This window comes from Littorina saxatilis, linkage group LG1, assembly GCF_037325665.1.
Source record: "Littorina saxatilis isolate snail1 linkage group LG1, US_GU_Lsax_2.0, whole genome shotgun sequence".
Taxonomy (NCBI): Eukaryota; Metazoa; Mollusca; class Gastropoda; order Littorinimorpha; family Littorinidae; genus Littorina; species Littorina saxatilis.
Window position 1 is genome coordinate 96,231,678 of NC_090245.1, and position 21,544 is coordinate 96,253,221.

Sequence of the window (21,544 nt, forward strand, 5' to 3'; positions counted from 1 at the left end):
AAACCTTGGCCAGCAGACAGTGCCATCGCTAGCAATGTCCAAACGTCTGAACAATGTGGAAACAACGTGTATGCTAAATGGCGGCCAAGAAACACATTACCCAGCGCTAGACAACGTCATCAAGCAATAATTAATTTAAACACCATGGTCCTTGGAAATGTTCGGACAATATGTGTGTTGACACGCGGGACACAGGCCAAGAACGATTTGGGCACGTTATGCAGGGGCTGTTAAACAATAGCAATATGGCTCAAATCCGTTAAGCCGCGTCATAGAGAAATGACTAATGTCGTGACCAGGGCGTTTGGAACAATGTGTGGGTAATGTCGGCCAGAACTACTGGCCAGATAAAACAATATCGTATAAATAGTAACGCAAATAACAATGACTTCAGCAAGACATAAATCTTTTGACTCTTACTTGCGTCTAACGAGTACATCAATACCACAGACAACAAAACTTAAGAGCGTTTTCCAATGCAGTACTAATACTAAATTTGGCAATTCAGTGAATGTTAAAACAAAATGGTTGAAGCAACCGCCAATTTGAGAACAAACAGTAACACTTAAAGTGTAGCCAAGTGAGGGTAGTGACAGTTGTGTCATCAGTATGACAACACTATTTTTTTCTAATAGTGTGCGCAGCATTTATTCAAATACAATGTACGCGTTTTAGTGACTTAAAGTTTCTTTGGAAATAACTGACATTGGATGTTAAGGAAGGAGAAGCATCGAACGTGTAGCTTCTTTCTGTTCTGCTGCCAATTTGGTTGGATTGGATTGTCGAATGACAGGAGAATGAACGATGTGTGTGAATGTGCGTGCGTGTGTGCGTGCATGCGCTAGTGTGTGTATGTCAGTGCGTGTGTGTTTTTGTGTGAAATGACGATGCTAGCAGTCGTGACCTCCAATCAGTCAGTCAAACACAATGTCCGTTGCTTTCTGGGGTATTTACACCTGCAGCTAGTTTACTTTTTTTTTTTACCTGAGTGACGCGGGTAGTATCCCGGGTGCAAGGTGTTCTGAGCACACAGACATGTCCTGTGCAATTTCACCCGCTCCCGATGGAAAGTGTGGGTGACTTGTTGCGTTAGCACGCTACATTGCTTCCTGCCGCTTGTGTAAGCTGGACAGACAGAGATAGAGGGGGGGGTAGAGAGAGAGACAGAGCGAGAGAGAGAAATAGAGGGAGAGAGAGAATTAGAGGGAGAGAGAGAGAGAGAGTTTATTACCAATAAGTATTGAAATAAATGAAACATACAATGATTAAAAGTGTTTCATTGCGTTAAAGTTGGCATAAATAGTAGCAAAGTTGTTATTGATAGCAGGGTGACACCAGCAATGGAAGTGGTCATGAGAAATGTTCAATGAAAACACGAAAGCGAATGTCAAGAACAGAAATTCCTTATTAGTTCTGCCTGTAAGTCATTCAAAAGCTTGTATTTTTTCTGCAGTTACGTATAGTATCCTATTATATCAGACTGCTAAATATGTAAACGCCTCGCAAAGTATCAACTTTGGTTTTGACAGCCTCAGTTCGTGTTTAACATCCTGGATAGATACACACATTCGTGCACGTTTTTCGATCTGAAGATTACAAGTATCAGTGACATCATCAATGTGTGCGCACGCTTGGAGGGTGTCATGTCTATTGCACCTAAGTGTGACCATGACAAGTCTGCATTGAGGCATGCTCATGATGCTTACATTATGTGCACAAGTAGGGAGCGGGTGAAACGTTTAACTTTAACATACCTTTCAAAGTATATGGAAGGAGACCGGGATCAGGAGCGCGTGAATTAGTTCAATGGGGTTAAGGTCCTTTAGTAGATGACAATAGATCGCTGCTGTAGCGTTGGTGCAGCGCAGAACAGTCATGTTTGCAATAAATAATCACCTTTACGTTGCTGGTCTAGTAAGATCAAATTTAGTTTGTTCGCTAGAATATGATCTTATACATACTAATACAGTTTCAGATAAAGATGAATTCTTAAGTAGTTAATGTAGGGTTGACATTAACGATCCCATGTTATTTTAGAATTTAAAATGTGGAAGGTGTTTTAAAGATACTTGCTTTCAAAAGTTGTTCATGTCATGCCTCTGTTTTCTCACACACGTTTATCGCATTCGAGCCCAGCATGGCAGAGTAGGAAACTTCCCTGTCTCTTTCAAATCTCCCACCCACCCCAATGTTTAACACATCTTATAATGTTTACTTAGATTTCTTTGGTTAATTTCATTTCAATTTTAACTTTTTGTGTCTTCTTAATTCAGACTTGTTTGCGTGCACTATTCTTAGTGTACCATTTCTCGTGACGCGTATTCTTGGAGGAGCAGCGTGGCAGTTTCGAATATTCTTTCACAAACATGAATAAAAGCATTGAAAAGAATAAAATATTTATATGACTAGACACGGATGCGCATTGATGGTGATTTCGACACTGCACACACGTTCCCCAATGCATCGCCAACCACGCTTTCCTTTGTCACTGTTGATGCTAGGCAGGCCCGCCCTTTGTCAGACCTTTCTTTTCTTTGCACATCCTCCTCATACCTCCTCTTCAAACTCCTTTGGTTTATTTAAGTGCTGGCACTTATTTCTCTATTGGCTGCTGAGCCAGAGGCACACCACAAAGGGATGGATGTGTGTTTAGAAAGTGGAGTTAAAGAAAGCGGTGTGGCTACTGTGCTCTAGTTTTTGTAAGAGAGTGAAAGAAGTGATCCTAACCGCGTGTGTTGCTGCAAAAAGTACTCATACTGTCATGGCGGTGCTTGGCTTAAGTGGAGTGTTCTGAGGAATTATGCTGGGGTAGAAAGAAAAGTGGAAGAGTCAATGACAGTCAGCCGTGAAAACCAAACTTTACTTTTGCTTTTGTTGAGAACTTGAGTTTTGTCGTGAAACCTCCAGATCATCAAAAGTTGTGGAGCTTTGGCCAACGGTTTACTTTTAAAGTAACTGAGAAGTATTAGAGACTTTTTTGTTTCAAACAGAAAACGATTAGTCCGCGAACGACAGTGTTTTGTAAAGATACGAGTACAGATCTGTCTCTCATTATGTGATCATGAGGAGGAGGGGCAGAGTTGTTGAGGAGTTGCCAAGAAAACTCCAGACAGTTGGAGAATGTGTACAGAGGCGTAAAGATAAAGGGGAGGGGCTTGAAAGGAATTCAGAGTTGTCAGCTTGTACCTGACTCACGGAAGACGCACGGTTATAATCTTTGAAAGACTGTCTTTGGTTTGGAACCTGTGACCTCCTGGATTTATGTGGTCGACGAACTTTGAGCGCTGTGTTAAACAGTGGTCAGGATTTCAAGAAGTGTAATTGGATTGAGAAAGGGCCATTTTGCGTCGATGACGTCGCTTGCAATAGATGGATACATCTGGAACTCTCGTAGACCCGGAAAGAGTGGGTATGACAACGTTTCTGTTCGATCTTTTATTCGTTACTGCTAACATAAACAACACACACACACACACACACACACACACACACACACACACACACACACACACACTCACATACACACACACACACACACACACACACACACACACACACACACACACACCCGTATACATACATGTACGCATACATACATACATACATGTTTTGAGAAATGTTCCTTTAAACTGACTCTTTCTAGTAGATAAAGGATATCACCCTCTGTTCAAATACTTATTATGAAAATTACTTCATTTACATTATGTTTAAATCCTCTTAAAATGTAAGTGACAACACGTTTAAGAAGCAGCGTCATCTTCTAAAACAACGTCTCGGTTTGTCAACAAGGTCTTGTTGTTGTAAACCCTTTGTAGCCAACTAAGCTCACTTGATATTTCCCCTTTTGTTATTGTAATATAAGCTTGATAGTTACTGCCCTACGAATACTGCTAGCTAACAGGATCAGTGTGTTAGCTTAAGCATTGCTAAAGTCGTCACGGAGGTAAAAGGTGTTATAGGAGGGGCGGGATGTGTGGGCAAATGTTCCGTCTTTATGACAACACCCACACAATATTGACAGTGCCATGGACCTCCCTTGGCACGATTTGTATATCTATGTCATGCCCGGCCAAGCCTTTGCTTCCATAATGGTGAGCCATTGTACGGCCTTTAGAGGACTCGTGGCTTACTTGCAGCCACCGCCGAGAAAGTAAACATCTATCTTTTTACTAGTTGTCACTATCTTTCTGGAGATTGATGGCACATCAGCTGTAAGCTTTGGTACTGTATCTGGGCGTTGTTCGGATAACACGAACTTGGGAAAGAGACTTGATAGTAAATGTGATGGTAAATCGACTGCTGACTTGGTTTGTACTTCGTGGTATTAATATAGCTGGGCGTTGTTCGAATCGTACGAGCGTGGGAAAGAGACTTAAATAGTTAGTTAAGTGAACGATAAAATAGGCGCGTACAAAGAAAATCAAGGGTGGATACAAATGATTTTGAAGGAGATGCTATGTCAACATGAGCGTATTGGAGACTTAAACTCACACTCTATTAGTACTTACATGTAATGTGGGTCTTCACTAACGTACATTATAAAACTCTTTTTTTCCAATAAGCACAAAGGAGAGCGGTTTCTTACTAAAAAAATCAGCGAAAACGTAGCCGCTATGGACGAGAACTTTTGAAGCGCACACTGCAAATGACACCCATTTTTCTAACCAAACTGTGACATTGTCGCTAGCAAACAAGTGGTACATTCAACATGAAAAATCACTCTGTTTGTTTGAGTAACTTTCGTAACTACTGTTCAGATGTTTTAGTCTTTTACAAGCAAATAGAAGGCAGACTCACAGACTCCGTACGCAATTTAACCCCGGGCCCCGTAAGCCGTGTCAGTCTGATCTACTGTCAAGGCCATACTATAGCAATGGACCCCCTTGGTGACGCCGTGATAGCAACCTTTGATGAAATCAGACATTCCACTATACACGCGTTTGTGAGAATGCCCTTTGCCCTCGCACACGTGTGCGGGCTGTCACTGGAACGTGCAACATTTGCCATTGAGGAAAAGGTTAAATTGGATTCTGGCAGGAGCGTCCCTCCTAGTTTGGAATCTTTAACCACGTGTTCTTGGTTGACTTAAGTAACCAAGCAGCGGTTGGTAGCATTAAATAAATTGATGCACTTTTGAGTTATATTGGTGCAATTTGCCACTACATGGTTTGTTGGCGAATATGCATCCACGACATGAGATAGAACAGATTGTTTTTATGGCTTCTTTTCCTCAGTCAGAAAGCGTTTCTTGACCTAAGTGAGGCCCAGACCAATCAAGAAAACTATTTAAAATGACCTATATGCAATGCTTTTATCATACGAAGCTAATTATTTAGAAGCATATCTACGAGTGAAATTTGTTTTGTCCGAGTTTGATGCCATTAAGGCCTACCATGGTAGTATATTGCTTTAGTCAGCCTATCCGTCTACGTTAACTTTCTGTGTTTGGCCGTCTGTCTGCATGTCCGCCTGTCTGTTAGTCAATTGCACATGTATACATAGCTTTACGCTCATGACAGCTCATTTTTAGTTTTCTCAATATCTGATTACCTATCTTTTTCTGTCTGTCTTGTCTGTCTGTTCTCTCTCTCTTTCTCTCTCTCTCTCTCTCTCTCTAGCTCTCTCTCTCTCTCTCTCTCTTTTCCTTCCTCTCACCCCTCCCCCCATCCCCACCCGTGTCCTTTCTCTCCCCCTTTATCTGTATATTTTTTTTACTGACTCTAGTTTTTGTTCCCTTGCCGCTTGAAACAATTGTGCTTTGAGAACGAGGGGCAAGAATTTGGCCAGCCAACAAGACAAAGCAGCATTGTTGCCTGGCCGCGGACTGTGAACAAAAAAACCTTGTTTTCTTGTTGCCTGGCCGCTCATTTTGAACCAAAAAACGTGTCCTTCTTTCAGAATGGCTGCGGATCCTGGCACCGGAGGATTGTTTAACAAGTAGGTCGTGACGTCATAGCCGCCAGCGCTGCTATTGGCTTACGCTTTTGATGTTTAGCGGGGCCCGGTGAGCCTGTGTTGACTGTGCGAGGGGTTGGCCAAGTGGTCAGTCTTTGCATGTGCTGGCTGGATTAGTTGCCATCAGCGGATTTTCTCAGGCCTTAGCGGTCTGATGTCGCCTCGCAAGCAGGCTAGCGAACTCCGTGTTGTCCTTTTCTTTTTCGTGTGCTCTCTTTGTTCTGTCGTTTTGCTTTTTCTCTCTTTGTTCTCTTTGTCTCTCTTTGTCTCTCTTTGTCTCTCTTTGTCTCTCTTTGTCTCTCTTTGTCTCTCTTTGTCTCTCTTTGTTCTGTCGTTTTGCTTTGTCTCTCTTTGTTCTCTTTGTTTGTTTCTTTTGCTTTTTCGTTGTGCTCTGTGCTTCATTTTGCTTTTGTTTTTATTGGTTCGTTGTGCTTGTCTTCTTTCTTTTATTAACTGCCGTTTTGCTGTTTCTCCATGTTTATTTCATTGTTTTTATCATTGTTAATGTTAATGTTGTTGCTGTTGTTGTGGTGCTGTCTTCTATGGGGGTTGAGGAGCTTTAGTCCCGTTAGGCTGGATCAATGTTTTGTTGTTACATAAACGGATCCGAAAAATAAAATAACGTAACAAAAGCAGAAATCCCCCCCCCCTCACTACCCACCCTTTATCCCCCTTGAATGTATGAAACATATGACAGTTGTGTGTAACAAGTAATGAGATGGCAGTCATTGTAACAAGTAATGAGATGGCAGTCATTGTAACAAGTAATGAGATGGCAGTCATTGTAACAAGTAATGAGATGGCAGTCATTCAATCACCTTTCCCCTTTAGGTTACACATTTAAGTCTTTACAGCACGCAACGTAGCAAATGTTACAATCGTGTTACTGAGTTTTATTTGTAGGTTTTCTTTCAGCTACATCCTCGATAAATGGGCAACTTGAAACGCCAGATTGAAAATACGTGTGATGAATCTTCTGTTGAAAAAAAAAACTGATGGTGCCTGGATTTCGTCTAGAAACGTCTTCTCATTATCTATCACAATGTTGTTACAGTCACTGGCTAGTCTGTGTGAATTAAGAGTCTGCGAAACATGTGTTGTGCATCTGCATGTGCGGTGTGTTGTTTTAGTCTGTAGTAATGAGACAACAAAGAATGTCACGGAGCATGACAGAAAACACGTGATGTGCATGAATGCCTTTTGTTGCATGAATCCCATTCCTCTACACCTACTTTGGATATTCTGCAATTCTTTGTCAAGCATGAGTCTGGTTGCATTTTGCTTGAGTGAAGTATCGTGTGAACATATTAACATACACACTGGTTTATTACAGTCTAAAATTTGGATTTTTTTTATAAAGCCACATTTGCCAATAATGAACATATAGCAGCTATTAGTTGTACTAAATCACGTCCCCCACCACACACACACACACACACACACACACACACACACACACACACACACACACACACACACACACACACACACACACACACACACACTCACACACATATTGGTTTTTTTGTCAATAATTAAACGTTCAAATAACATACAATACTTGGTTTTTTTATTCTGAATTTTGGAACGTCAGCAGTCTATCCGTTTTTGGATGACAGAATCACGTGTAAATGTTGGCTCGGTAATGTAAAAGTGATGTGTGTGTTACAGCTTCCAGCCATGGGACGTGTTCAAGACAGTGTCCCGCAAGAGCGAGACGATCTACGAGACAGCCACCAACTGGTTCGAGGTGGCGGCCAAGACCCTCAAGCTGCTCTTCTTCCTCTTCCTCTTCCTGTGCGTGCTCTGCTCGGCCGTCGTCTCCAAGGCCTCGCTTCTGCTTATGACCAACGCTATTGGCAACGCCGACCTCGTGAGTGTTCTCCGTATGACGAACTTGAAGTCACTTTGAGTTGACATTAAGCCACTTCTGGCAGTGTGCAATACAGCGCGGGGAAGGGGATAGCTGTCGGGGTTTTTTTTTCATTTCATTTACTGTGTTATCCCATTCCTGGGAAATGTGGATTGCTTCCTCTCAGTGGAAAGCTAGCAGCAACAAGAGTCGCTCTACTTAAGGTGTTTAGGTGTAGATCATCTGCATTTATGGCAGAATGACCGAGGTCATATACGTGACACTGTGGTGCCACGGTGGTGGGACATTGATATCGTCTCTGACTCTGCATATACAGTTGACCCGTGTCCGTCCCGGACTGGATTCGAACCCGTGACCCTAGGATCACAAGTCCAGTGCTCTACCCCCTGAGCTACCGGGCTCTATCCCCTGAGCTACCCGGCTCTACCCCCTGAGCTACCCGGCTCTACCACCTGAGCTACCCGGCTCTACCCCCTGAGCTACCGGGCTCTACCCCCTGAGCTACCGGGCTCTACCCCCTGAGCTACCCGGCTCTACCCCCTGAGCTACCCGGCTCTACCCCCTGAGCTACCGGGCTCTACCCCCTGAGCTACCGGGCTCTACCCCCTGAGCTACCCCCTACCCCCCTCACCATGTCGATGGTGTGCTTTCCACGTTAATACATAGGACATACGTAAGATACTGGTAGATACAGTACCTGCTCTGACAGTCAGACATGCACCTCCTCTCCCCTCCCCCCCTCTATTTTATTACTCATGTTTTCTACTTTCGTGTAGTGTAACGTACACCACGACAGATGGGTGTAGCTGCTGATAGACTGATAATGCATCCGCTGCATGAAGTCCGGGGTTAGCTCCTTGAGATGATTAATGTTCTCACTTATTTCTCCTTCTGTCTTGCAGGGTAACGAAAACCGGGACCGATGGGTGTACCTGCTGATAGGCGTGGTCTGCATGCCATACATGGTCTCCTTCTTCGAGAGTCTCTTCAGGGCACTCTTCGGCAACTTCCAGCGACCTTCCTTTGGCAACATGGCATGGGTAAGTGTGGTACTAAGGATCTAGTGGCCTTTGTTTTGTCTCAACTTCGTTGGTATTTTGGTTTGGCTTTTTGGCACAAATGTGACCCTCCACCACGAAATGAGTCGCATGTCACCTCGCGCGGTTCTGCGCTAGGCTTAATATAAGCCGGGGGAGTATCTGGTAACAGTGTGTGGGTCACCTTAGTCACAGGCTTATAACTCAAACAGTGTTCGCTCTTTTCTAAAACGGTTTTCACCACTGGATGGAGCATAAAAAACTCTTTATGAAAATGTAAAAATATGAAAATCATGCAAAGGTGACATGCGAATCATTCCGTGGTGGAGGGTCACAAATGTGTATTATTATTCATCTTTTATGCATATGCCCATTGTCCTCTTTCATTCTGATATTCGTTTTTCATGGCAATATTCCTGTCCATGGCAGTATTCCTCTGTCAAGGCAATATGCCTCTCTCATAGCAACATTCCTCTGTCATGGCAATATTCCTCTGTCATAGCAATATTCCTGTCATGGCAATATTCATCTGTCGTGGCAGTATTCCTCTGTCATGGAAATATTCCTTGTTCGTGGCAATATTCCTGTCCATGGCAGTATTCCTCCGTCATGGCAATATTCCTCTTTTATGGTAATATTCCTCTCTCATTGCAGATTCTGCTGATCGAGACGATCCACTCGTTTGGTCTGTGCCTGCTGCTGTTCCGTGTGCTGCCCTGTCTGGACACGGTCCGGTGCCTGCTGCTGATGAACGCGCTGTGCTCCGTGCCCGCCATCCTGCGTCTCTTCGCCACCAAGCGCTCCGATGACCCGCGCCGCAAGGTCACCACCGCCATCTTGGACGTGTTGGCCGTGCTGATGCAGCTGTCTGCTTACGTCATCGCCCTCGTGTCTATGAAGTCAGAATGCGTCAAGACCAACCAGGACCAGGACTTGGACCCTGGCAAGCCCGCACCTATTGCTAGCAAAGGTACGGTTGCTGTTTTGAGCGTTCTTGTTTACTTTCTGACCGGACGGAACACACATATATCAGCAATAACAAGCAGGAAAACGTGAGATGAGTATAAGGTCGTGAGAAGTCAATCACAGTGAACAAGCTGATCATTATTTTGATGACAAGTTTCGAGTTTCTTTTTCCCTTTGGTTGTATAATTTTCTCACGAAACACACAACAAGAAAGCCACTAAGATGATACTTTTTTTTCAAATGCGTAACTCTAAGCTCATCGTCTTGGCAATATGAGAGCTGAAAGTAGACTTTGTCAAACCATTACTCTTTCGCCAACTTTACGTGCGAAAGTGGGCATGCCCAAGTACAATCCCCTATAACCCCAGAAGCTGAGTAATATACTAAAAGTGATTGATGTCTTGTACCAGAGGTGGGACTGCGCGGCACGGGGCTGATGACAGGGTCGGGGTCGGCCTGGTCCAACGCCTACTCGCTGTCCGACATGTCCTGGGAGATCCCCCTGGCCCTGCTCCTCATCTCCATCAACTGGTGGGAGAACTTCTGTGACAAGGACCTCCGTATCGGGTGCCTGTATCTACCCGTCAAGAACTACAAGGATACCCTACACAGGGTGCGCACCAAGGCCTACATCCTGGCCTCGCTGTGGAAGATCGGTCTGACCTTCGGCTTCGCTTTCCTCTTGGTTCCAAACCTGTCCATGGCTCACGTGGCTTTCAAGGTGAGGAAATTGGCTGAAGGGACTTGAGTGATGTGGATGAGTTCATGTGTGTTCCTAATGATGTTGTTGTGTTTTTTAGCATGCGTGAATGGCTTGAAACCTTCTTCAGTGGTTTTTAGGCACGATGTTCACCTGGCTTGATGCTTTAAAAAAATAACAATCACACTTGGTCATTGACATCTATATTTGACGATTAAGCTAGCTCAGGCTAACCTCTACGTATTGGCATTTTATAACGAAGTATGCATATTTGTAAATAAACAAATAGATTATGAAAATGTTCCATCTCAAAAGCCATCAGTATTTAGGAGAAGATCGACTCAATCTTGGAATTTGTCGGCTCATAAATTAGGGGATGTAATGTATTGTACTGTTTTGTCTTGTATCGTCTTATATTGTCTTGTATTGTCTTGTATTGTCTTGTATTGTCTTGTATTGTCTTGTATTGTCTTGTATTGTCTTGTATTGTATTGTATTGTATTGTATTGTATTGTATTGTATTGTATTGTACGGTATTGTATATCATATTGCATCGTACTAGTATGTGTATAACATTGCATTGTGTTGTTTTTCACATTACCTGTACATCACGTTTTCAATGCCGCTTGCAGGACTTGATGAACACTCCGGCAGAGTTCACGCGATACAACGGCTCTGTGCTGCAACCGATTATCGTCACCACGGGCACACCCCTGGATACCACCGAGTCTCCCATTCTACCCGACATGGTGCCTTCCCACCCGAGATCCGCCATCAGCCCCACCGAGAACCGCTTCATGCGGGTGGATTATCAGAACTGCTCCATCGCAAACATCACCCTCAACGGTTTGCTGAACACTACCGTGTGCACGACGAGTTATATCTACAACTGGCGACAGTACATCACGTATCTACCGTTGTTATTACAGGTAAAAACATTACTTATCTACCGTTGTTAGTAATGGTAAAAACTTCACTTCACTACCGTTGCTGTTATTGGTATAAACTTCTGGTAGAACTCACCGAAGTCTTTGACTGGCCACAGCGGTATTGTCGGGGTAGGATATGGATACTGGCTCTGAGTACCAGCCCGTATTGGAACCCGTGATCCGCGGATCAAAATTCCAGTGTTCTACAAACTGAGCTACCGGGTCCCCATATGACTATAACAGGAAAAACTTGACCGGAATTGTACACCCTTCCTAACGGTACCATTCTCTGTTGTCTTGCAGGTCGTGTCCTCTGGTCTTTGTTACTACTTTGCGCGACTGGCGTGCAAGTTGTGTATGCAGAGGTTTTCGTTCGCTGTCCCGTTGTCTCTGGCCACACCTGTGTCGGTTGCCGCCATGATCACTCTGTGCTACTTATCACCGGAAACTACACAGGTAAGAAACTGTCGTGCATTTTGTGTGTGTTTTGTTTTATTCTAGTTTATACCCTGGACACAAATGTCCCTAAATTTCCATCTTTTATTGCGTTTACTTTATGTCTTTTGAGTTAAAAATTTAACATCGCCCTTTGAAGAGACACATTTCTCTGCATTTTCTTCCGATTTCTGATTTTCTTCATTCAGTACTTAAAGATTCCGGGCACCGATTGACCCCAACAATTGTCTTCGCCTATATTTAGCTAACATGTTTGCTTTGCAGTTGATACCAGGGTCAGGCTGGACATGTATCGGTATCGTACATCATTAACCTGTATACGTTCTCTGTGCAGTTGATACCGGGGTCAGGCTGTATCGGTATCGTACATCATTAACCTGTATACGTTCTCTGTGCAGTTGATACCGGGGTTCTTGTCGTGGTCGTGTACGGGGGAAAGCAATGACCGGCAGTGGTTCATCTGGCACCTGGGGCTGGGCTTCGGCCTGTGGTGGGCCTCACAGCTCTGGATCACCAGATACATCTGGACACCCAAGGCACCCAGGCTGGCTTTCACCGAGAGGTACGGAAGATTGAAATCACAGTGAAAAAGAAAGCATGACTGTTATCGCGTGATGTGATGAGCGTGATTGGCTACCGAAACGTTTTGGGTTTTTTAGTTGTTTTTTTGGGTTTTTTTTGGGGGGGGGGCAAGGCTTGTAAAATGACTAGTTTACGTCCGTTTACACTTTATTCTAGCTTAACTAGTATAGAATGCAGTGCAGTTGTCTTCAGAAGTGGCAGTGTTTCTTGTTGTCAAGGCACAGCGAAAAATAAAGTTTCTAAAGACGGCTTCGATTTACCAGAGACATATATAAAGAGATGCGAAGCGCTGTCTTCCCGCTCGCGTTATCTTCGCCTACGGCAGGGGCAAGTAATCCTCCCACTGGTGCCAAGCTGGCAATTGTTGTGTTTTTAAAGAGTTATAACTGTTTCATAGAAAATCATAGATAATAAAACATGCAACCTGTTGATTATTTGCACTCAAGAGAAACAGAAAATCACAAGAAGAAGATTATTGCATCATTTGGTGATTAGAAGATGAATCCTAAAGTAAGCAATTTCGCTCATTTCTCCTTAAAAACTTTTTATCCACACGCCAGTGTAAGTGCGAGAACCACTTGAGTGAGACTTAAAAGCATCAAATTTAATTACAGCGCGTCAAAAATTATACAAACAGATTAATGTATACACCAGTAATGCATTTGCCAGTTAAGGGAAAGTAACGTTGCGCACAAAAGAAAATATTAGCTCCCAAACATTGCCTCCACGCACTTCAAATCGGTGTCAGAGAGCAAGCGAACAACAACGTAGTACGGGATGATGGCTGACAATCGCGCGAGGTCACGCTGACCGAGCGCGGTACCCCAAGAGTTCACGCGAGCGGCCTCGCTTCGCATCTCTGTATGTATGTCTCTGGATTTACTCATAATACTGCAAACAAATTGGGAATATTGTATCCAGGCAGATAATAACAGATTAAAGCATTTGTTTTAACTTGAATGCCAACAGATTTTCGAACAGGTACATACTCTACAACTTTGTTAAAGTACAACAGCCCACTTCGTCAACATCACGGGCCAAAGAATCTAGACACAGCCATCGTCGAACGCTGAAGAAGAAGAAGAAGAAGTTAAAGTACAATTGTGTTACCCTGTCCACATCATAAACATAACCACTCTGCCTCATCCTCCCTTACAGTACAGCAACCAAACCTTATTAATCTATTCCCTCTTCTCTCCTCAGACTGTTCCTGCTACCGCAGTACTGCAGCGCCTTGATAGAGCAATCCCTGCTGCTCAACCGACGTCGGAACGACCGGGAACGAATCCTGAAGGAAATGGCGTTCAGCGACGACGCTTCGCTGGATTCCAGCTCGACGGACGCCATGAGGAAACAACGAGAACAGATCGTGCCCAAGATCTACGTGTGCGCCACCATGTGGCACGAAACAGAAAGCGAGATGGTGCAACTTCTCAAATCTTTGTTCAGGTAGGTTGCTGTGGTGTATTTGCTCTGCAGTGTATTTTATCCTGCCCTAAATGTGTGAGTGTTACAGGTGAAATAGAGCATTAATGCAATGTGACGTTTGTTTGAACCTGAAAGCAAGATGACGCAAGTTCTCAAATCTTTATTCAGGTATGTTGCTATTGTGTATGTTCCTCAAATCAACACTATGACTGTAGGTGAGACAAAAAGCAGAAGAGATCAATACTCACCCAGACAAAAACAGCACAACTCCAGTATCAAAGTGTTAGCCTATGGAGGCTTTGTTCGCACAAGATAATTATAGGGAAAGGAAAGTAAACCAAAAAGCAGAAGAAACCCGCAGAGAACCAAAATGTGAAAAGGGGAGGGATGCAGATCTAACTTGTTTCCATAGTAATGAACGAGTCTAACAGATGAAACAATAATAATGATAATAAAACATTCTTTTATAGCGCTGTTCACCACCAAATGGCAGTCTCATGGCGCTTTACCATTAGACATTAAAATTCAACATTTTACATGTAAAAAGTTTCCTCGTAAGAAATAACATACAAGCATTAAAATAATTCATAGACAACGACCACTTATAGTTATATAAGATAATCTAGAAACATTGTTTTTAAAAAGATGAAAAATACGTAAGATAAGTAATAGACACATAGTTACACATGTTTAGAAAACAAAGCTGTTGAAGTAATGTGACGTGTGAAAATGTGTAAGGATGGCAGGTTCTGTGTTCCCATATTTGTTTTAATATATATTGGTGTTGTGAAATGTGTGTGTTCAATGTACTCATCACCATTCCCTTTGTTTCTCAGGCTTGACATCGACCAGAGTGCCCGAAGGAACGCCCAAGATTACTTCAACGTACAGGATCCTGATTACTACGAGTTTGAAGGTAAGTGAAAACGTCTTGTTCTGCAGGTTGTTTCACCTTTTGTGTCTCCTGTCCCGCTTATGGGCAGAATATACCTGCGCAGTTTCAGCGGCACAGACGACGCACTGCCTATTATTTATGCCGCGATAGGGATTATGACGAGTACTTGGCCTGTTTTCCTGTCATGCAACGTGTAGCAGGCTGGGATAATCTGCAGTGCGTCGTCGGTCCTGCTGAAGTTACATATGTGAGCGGAGCCCCTTATAAACACCGACTCGTTTTCCGTGTTGTTACTCAGACGGCCGCTAGCACGGTTTTAATATTGTAATATTTTTTGTTTTAACGTGAGTGCGCATCTCCTCATTTGTTCCCATTGTATGTCGTCCGTTTTGTACTGCCCTCGTTGTTGCCTGTCTGCCAGACTATCTTTTCATGTGTACACATTGTGTTATTCTTCCAACCTTTACTAACTATCCAGACTTGTTTTGCAACGTGATGTTGTTGCGTTTTATCCGTCTAATGATTTATTTTAACTTGTATTGCACTTGTTTTTGCAACAGCGTGATATTTTGTTCTTTTTGTTGACGTTGTTTGTTTGTTTGTTTTTATTCTGCAGTTTGTATTTATGCTGTGTTTATTGTCCGTGTTGTTTGTAGCTAAGTGAAGTTTGTATTTATGCTGTGTTTATTGTCCGTGTTGTTTGTAGCTAAGTGAAGTTTGTATTTATGCTGTGTTTATTGTCTGTGTTGTTTGTAGCTAAGTGAAGTTTGTATTTATGGTGTGTTTATTGTCCGTGTTGTTTGTAGCTAAGTGAAGTTTGTATTTATGCTGTGTTTATTGTCCGTGTTGTTTGTAGCTAAGTGAAGTTTGTATTTATGCTGTGTTTATTGTCTGTGTTGTTTGTAGCTAAGTGAAGTTTGTATTTATGCTGTGTTTATTGTCCGTGTTGTTTGTAGCTAAGTGAAGTTTGTATTTATGGTGTGTTTATTGTCCGTGTTGTTTGTAGCTAAGTGAAGTTTGTATTTATGCTGTGTTTATTGTCCGTGTTGTTTGTAGCTAAGTGAAGTTTGTATTTATGCTGTGTTTATTGTCCGTGTTGTTTGTAGCTAAGTGAAGTTTGTATTTATGGTGTGTTTATTGTCCGTGTTGTTTGTAGCTAAGTGATATTCCTGTTTCCCTTACCCAGCATTGTGTAGCTTGTATCATGTATAAACGTGGTACTATTTCAGTGTATTTCTCCTGCATGTTCCTCCTAGTATTTTATCCTGCCCTGCATGTTGTGACCTTGACCCTGCATGTTGTGATCGTGACCCTGTAACCTTGACCCTGACCCTGTGTGTTGTACGTGCACAGCTAACATTTTCATGGATGACGCCATGGACTACAACATTCACGGGGTATGGATGCCCAACGATTTCCTCGTGCAACTCGTCAACAACGTGGATGAGGCGGCAAGGTTGGTTGTTTAGGTCTTCATTGGCTTGGTTTAATGACATACGATACCGATATATGCACAGGCAGGTGGTGACCTTATGACTAATTTTCTACATGAAGTCACATTGACAAACTTTGTTCTTGAAATTCTTTGTCACTTCCTCAAGAGACATGCAAAAGAAACTAGAATTCTTACGTGACACCATCATTCACGTTATATTTTGATTAAATATTATATATTTCGATTTATGGTATCGAGGGTTTTGAGATTAAATCAAAGCATGATACTTGCAACTGGAAATTCTTTGTCGTATTGCACGCAGTACGTTTTGTGGTAATCGCCTTGCGCTAGAATTGGATTTTTTTATCAGTTGCCGTCTTTTGCACAATGTCTAAATGTTAAATGCCGTATTCAGTGTGTAACACATTACAGTGTCTATTAAATATCGTCTTCGGTGTGTCACACATTACACTTTCTATTAAATGTCGTCTTGGGTGTGTAACACATTACAGTGTCTACTAAATTAATGTCGTCTTGAGTGTGTAACACATTACACTTTCTATTAAATGTCGTCTTGAGTGTGTAACACATTACACTTTCTATTAAATGTCATCGTCAGTGTGTAACACATTACACTTTCTATTAAATGTCGTCTTCAGTGTGTAACACATTACACTTTCTATTAAATGTTGTCTTGAGTGTGTAACACATTACACTTTCTATTAAATGTCGTCTTGAGTGTGTAACACATTACACTTTCTATTAAATGTCGTCGTCAGTGTGTAACACATTACACTTTCTATTAAATGTCGTCTTGAGTGTGTAACACATTACACTTTCTATTAAATGTCGTCTTGAGTGTGTAACACATTACACTTTCTATTAAATGTCGTCTTGAGTGTGTAACACATTACACTTTCTATTAAATGTCGTCTTGAGTGTGTAACACATTACACTTTCTATTAAATGTCGTCGTCAGTGTGTAACACATTACACTTTCTATTAAATGTCGTCTTGAGTGTGTAACACATTACACTTTCTATTAAATGTCGTCGTCAGTGTGTAACACATTACACTTTCTATTAAATGTCGTCTTCAGTGTGTAACACATTACACTTTCTATTAAATGTCGTCGTCAGTGTGTAACACATTACACTTTCTATTAAATGTCGTCTTCAGTGTGTAACACATTACACTTTCTATTAAATGTCGTCTTCAGTGTGTAACACATTACACTTTCTATTAAATGTCATCGTCAGTGTGTAACACATTACACTTTCTATTAAATGTCGTCTTCAGTGTGTAACACATTACACTTTCTATTAAATGTCGTCGTCAGTGTGTAACACATTACACTTTCTATTAAATGTCGTCGTCAGTGTGTAACACATTACACTTTCTATTAAATGTCGTCTTCAGTGTGTAACACATTACACTTTCAATTAAATGTCGTCTTCAGTGTGTAACACATTACACTTTCAATTAAATGTCGTCTTCAGTGTGTAACACATTACACTTTCTATTAAATGTCGTCTTCAGTGTGTAACACATTACACTTTCTATTAAATGTCGTCTTCAGTGTGTAACACATTACACTTTCTATTAAATGTCGTCTTCAGTGTGTAACACATTACACTTTCTATTAAATGTTGTCTTGTTCACTGTATTTTTGTCTTTACCCTTCTTAAGCTTCGAGAGTATGCTGTGTAGCTAGACGTTTCCAGACTGTATTAGCGTATGTTTCTTCGGAAGACAGTGTTCTTACAAAACGTGTTTCATGAAATCCGGTTAAATGTTATGCAGACAGTCTCCAAAATGGACATGAAATAATCATTCAGAATGCTCATCAACAGACAGAACATTAGGGGGAAAAATAAAGGAAAAGAAAAGAAAGAGAAAAAGCTGTAAGCACCCAATGAAGGAAGGTTAAAAAAAAAAGACTCCCTTTCCAAGCTTACCCGCATGTTTGAAATTCCGTGAGGAATGTTTGTCGGGTCTCATCGTGCCTCTCCTGCCCCCCGGTAACCCTGTTTCCCCCTCTGGTAGTCTTGGCTAGCCTCGGTTGACACACACTCTATTCGTGTCAATACGAGAACGGCTTTCTTGCAGATTCCTTTCAAATGTCCAGTTTATTTTGCCTATCTTTTATGAAAATGTGTTTATCTTTCATAAAACTGTGAGGATTTCTTTTCCAAGCTGTGAGGCTGTTTGCGTAGATGTTTTAACAGAAGCGGGTGTTTCTGCCTATTTGCTTTTAAGAGGGTTTATTATCTGCTTAGCTCTGAAGGTTTGCATAAGCATGACACTTGTGTAGGAGGGGGTCAATGTCTCTCTCTCTCTCTCTCTCTCTCTCTCTCTCTCTCTCTCTCTCTCTCTCTCTCTCTCTCTCTCTCTCTCTCTTAAATATTATAAAACCCCAAATAGTCAGCTCATAATAGTTAAGGTTAGGATCATAATATCAAAACTAATCTCTCTCTCTCTCTCTCTCTCTCTCTCTCTCTCTCTCTCTCTCTCTCTCTCTCTCTCTCTCTCCTCTCTCTCTCTCTCTCTCTCTCTCTCTCTCTCTCTCTCTCTCTCTCTCTCTCTCTCTCTCTCTCTCTCTCTCTCTCTCTCTCTCTCTCCATATTAATGCTTTGAGGAATGGGGAAAAATAAAGCCATAATTAGCATTGCTTTTATATTTTAATGTGTTGTTTATTTACAGTTATTTTTAAAGTTTTACATTTTTGTATATTTCTTTATTTATGTATTTATTTATTTATGTATTTATTTGCTTATTGTTTAATTCATTAGTTAATTAACAAATTCATTTATTCATCTATCAATTTATTTATTTATTTATTTATATGTGGGTGTGTGGGTTTTTTTTTTTTTTGAGGGGGGGGGGGGGGGCTGCTGCTGCTTGGAAAATGACCGGGGAAAAAACACTCCAAAACAGGCTGGATTGCCTAAAGTTGCATTGTTTACTTACAAACCCCGGCCTTGTTTTTCATTTTCTCTCCTTTGTCTGCTCGTGATGTCGCATTCTCTTGGTGTAAGTGTGAGACTAGTAAATGATTAATACCATGAACAGATGCTTGCATCTCCCTTTGAAACTCGCGTCTCACACTCGTACAAAAGCCTGCTTATGTAAATGAAAGTAGTACATTTAGGGATAGGTTTTTATGAAGAGGTAAACGTGTTTCTTTTGAAGTTTACAAAATACGGTGTGTCAATACAGCGCCGTTTATCATACAGCTTCTTCGCGGCAGCGTTCTGAATAGAGCTACTTTTTGTGTGTGCATTTTTTTCAGTACTTGCAAATATATTAGAATAAATACTTACGTTGATATAAGAAGTTTGGTTTGTGGAAGAGGTTGCTTGACAAACTCAGGTTAATTGGATGTCCGGGAAAGGGAAGGCAAAGAAACATGGAATAAATGTTAAGGAAAGTATTAATTGAATACCGATGAAGATCTAAAAAGCTTATCATGCATTCAGTTTGGACAAGGAGCACGCCACTGATACGACATTTTAGAATACTTATATGTAAAAAGTTCATGAATTATTGAAATCTTATTACGCTTAAATGATCATATGTGACCCTCCACCACGAAATGAGTCGCATGTCACCTCGCGCGGTTCTGCGCTAGGCTTGATATAAGTCCGGAGAGTGTATGGTAACAGTGTGAGGGTCACCTTAGTCACAGGCGTATAACTCAAACAGTTTCCGCTCTTTTCTAAAACGGTTTTCACCACTGGATAGAGCATAACAAACTCTTTAGGAAAATGTAAAAATATGAAAATCATGCAAAGGTGACATGCGACTCATTCCGTGGTGGAGGGTCACATATTTATTATACTCGTATCCTAAATCGCGTCTTTGTTCAGCATCTCTTTGTTCGGATTGAAATGGACATACACCATTTCTCGTACACTTTCTTATGATATCATTAAACAATTTACATCTGGCAGTCCAACTGATTCGGACCCAGTTTGAATGAACCGAGTAAATCCGCCCAGATCTTAGTGATTAAAAACGTGCATGTTTCTGGCTCGCATTCCCTTCTTTTTTTTGTGGCGCATTGAATGAACTCTTCCGGACGGTACACACACACACAGCGGCCAGCGAGTTCGAATGGGGAGGGATAGAAGGGGTGGGGTTTTTTTGTGAGGAGGAGGGTGAGCGGATGGCGGGGTGATATGAAAAAGGGGGGAGAACTGGTTGGTCGTGCTCTCGCTGTCGTCACGTTGTGTTTGCTGGAAGGGCGGCTTTAGCGGTAGAGACAACAGTTGAGGAACAAGCAAGCCACTACCGCAGTGCCCTACTGATACATTGTAGCCGATTGTTCCCCCCTTTTGGGGCAAAGGGACAGAACTGGGTGAAGTCAGTGAGCTGGCTACCTCCCCTGGCTACCGGTTGCGTTTCCGATAAAATATTCATTTTATGACAATTATATTTGAAGAATGTTCTTTGTTTAGAAAGAGAAAGGAAAAGTGAGGGTTTGGCGATAGGGATGAAGGTTAAAGATGGGATTGAGCGCTGTATGGCACAGAATCGAGATCAGATTGTGCATTGTATCAAGGTGGGAAATCCGGTTTGGCTTCTTAAACACTGAGAACAACAAGCGACTGAAAAAATTCTACACGAACAGAACATGGCACTGACAGGAACATTGATTGAACAAAATAGAGAGTTTAACACAATAGACAGTTTAACACAATAGATAGTTTAACACAACACGACCAACACATCCTGGCTGAAAAATAATTCAAAGAAGAAAAAAAACCAGGTTAAACAGAACAACGATAAATGTAATGACAACACAAAGATCACTGTCGGGATAGACTTAAAATCCATTAATTATGCCACAAAACTATTACAAATAGATAATACTAACAGGAAGGAAATGAACTCGGGAGACACAAAGAAACGTATGAGAAACAAAACCTAGGAAGTGAACTGCGAGTACTGAACACAGAAAGAAACTCGAACACGAATTCCGTTAATTGTAATCAGAAATTGAATATTTCGAAACACAAAAAACTTTTTTTTCTTCTTTTTTGTAAAGCTTTAAAATAATGTGCGCTGGGAAAGGAGTGTGTGTGTGTGTGTGTGTGTGTGTGTGTGTGTGTGTGTGTGTGTGTGTGTGTGTGTGTGTGTGTGTGTGTGTGTGTGTGTGTGTGTGTGTGTGTATGTGGCGGGGGGTTGGTGGTTATAGAAATCCCGCGCTAACAGAAAATAAAAAGCGGTAAAGGAAAACAAAAACAAGACGGGCGGAAAAGTTGTGTGCACAAGAAGGGGCCGAA

The 21,544-nt window shown here is 41.9% G+C and overlaps 1 protein-coding gene across 1 annotated transcript in view; it reads left to right on the forward strand.

Annotated features, from left to right (window-relative positions):
• Window positions 1-21,544, forward strand: part of LOC138946549 (chitin synthase chs-2-like) — a gene marked incomplete in the record, with an annotated part of 102,352 nt that overhangs the window by 68,759 nt on the left and 12,049 nt on the right. The window contains 11 exon segments of the mRNA XM_070317993.1: window positions 5,899-5,937; window positions 7,627-7,828; window positions 8,731-8,868; window positions 9,520-9,835; window positions 10,242-10,552; window positions 11,164-11,460; window positions 11,764-11,916; window positions 12,315-12,478; window positions 13,702-13,947; window positions 14,763-14,842; window positions 16,175-16,277. Coding sequence (XP_070174094.1) covers window positions 5,899-5,937; window positions 7,627-7,828; window positions 8,731-8,868; window positions 9,520-9,835; window positions 10,242-10,552; window positions 11,164-11,460; window positions 11,764-11,916; window positions 12,315-12,478; window positions 13,702-13,947; window positions 14,763-14,842; window positions 16,175-16,277 — 2,049 coding nt within the window.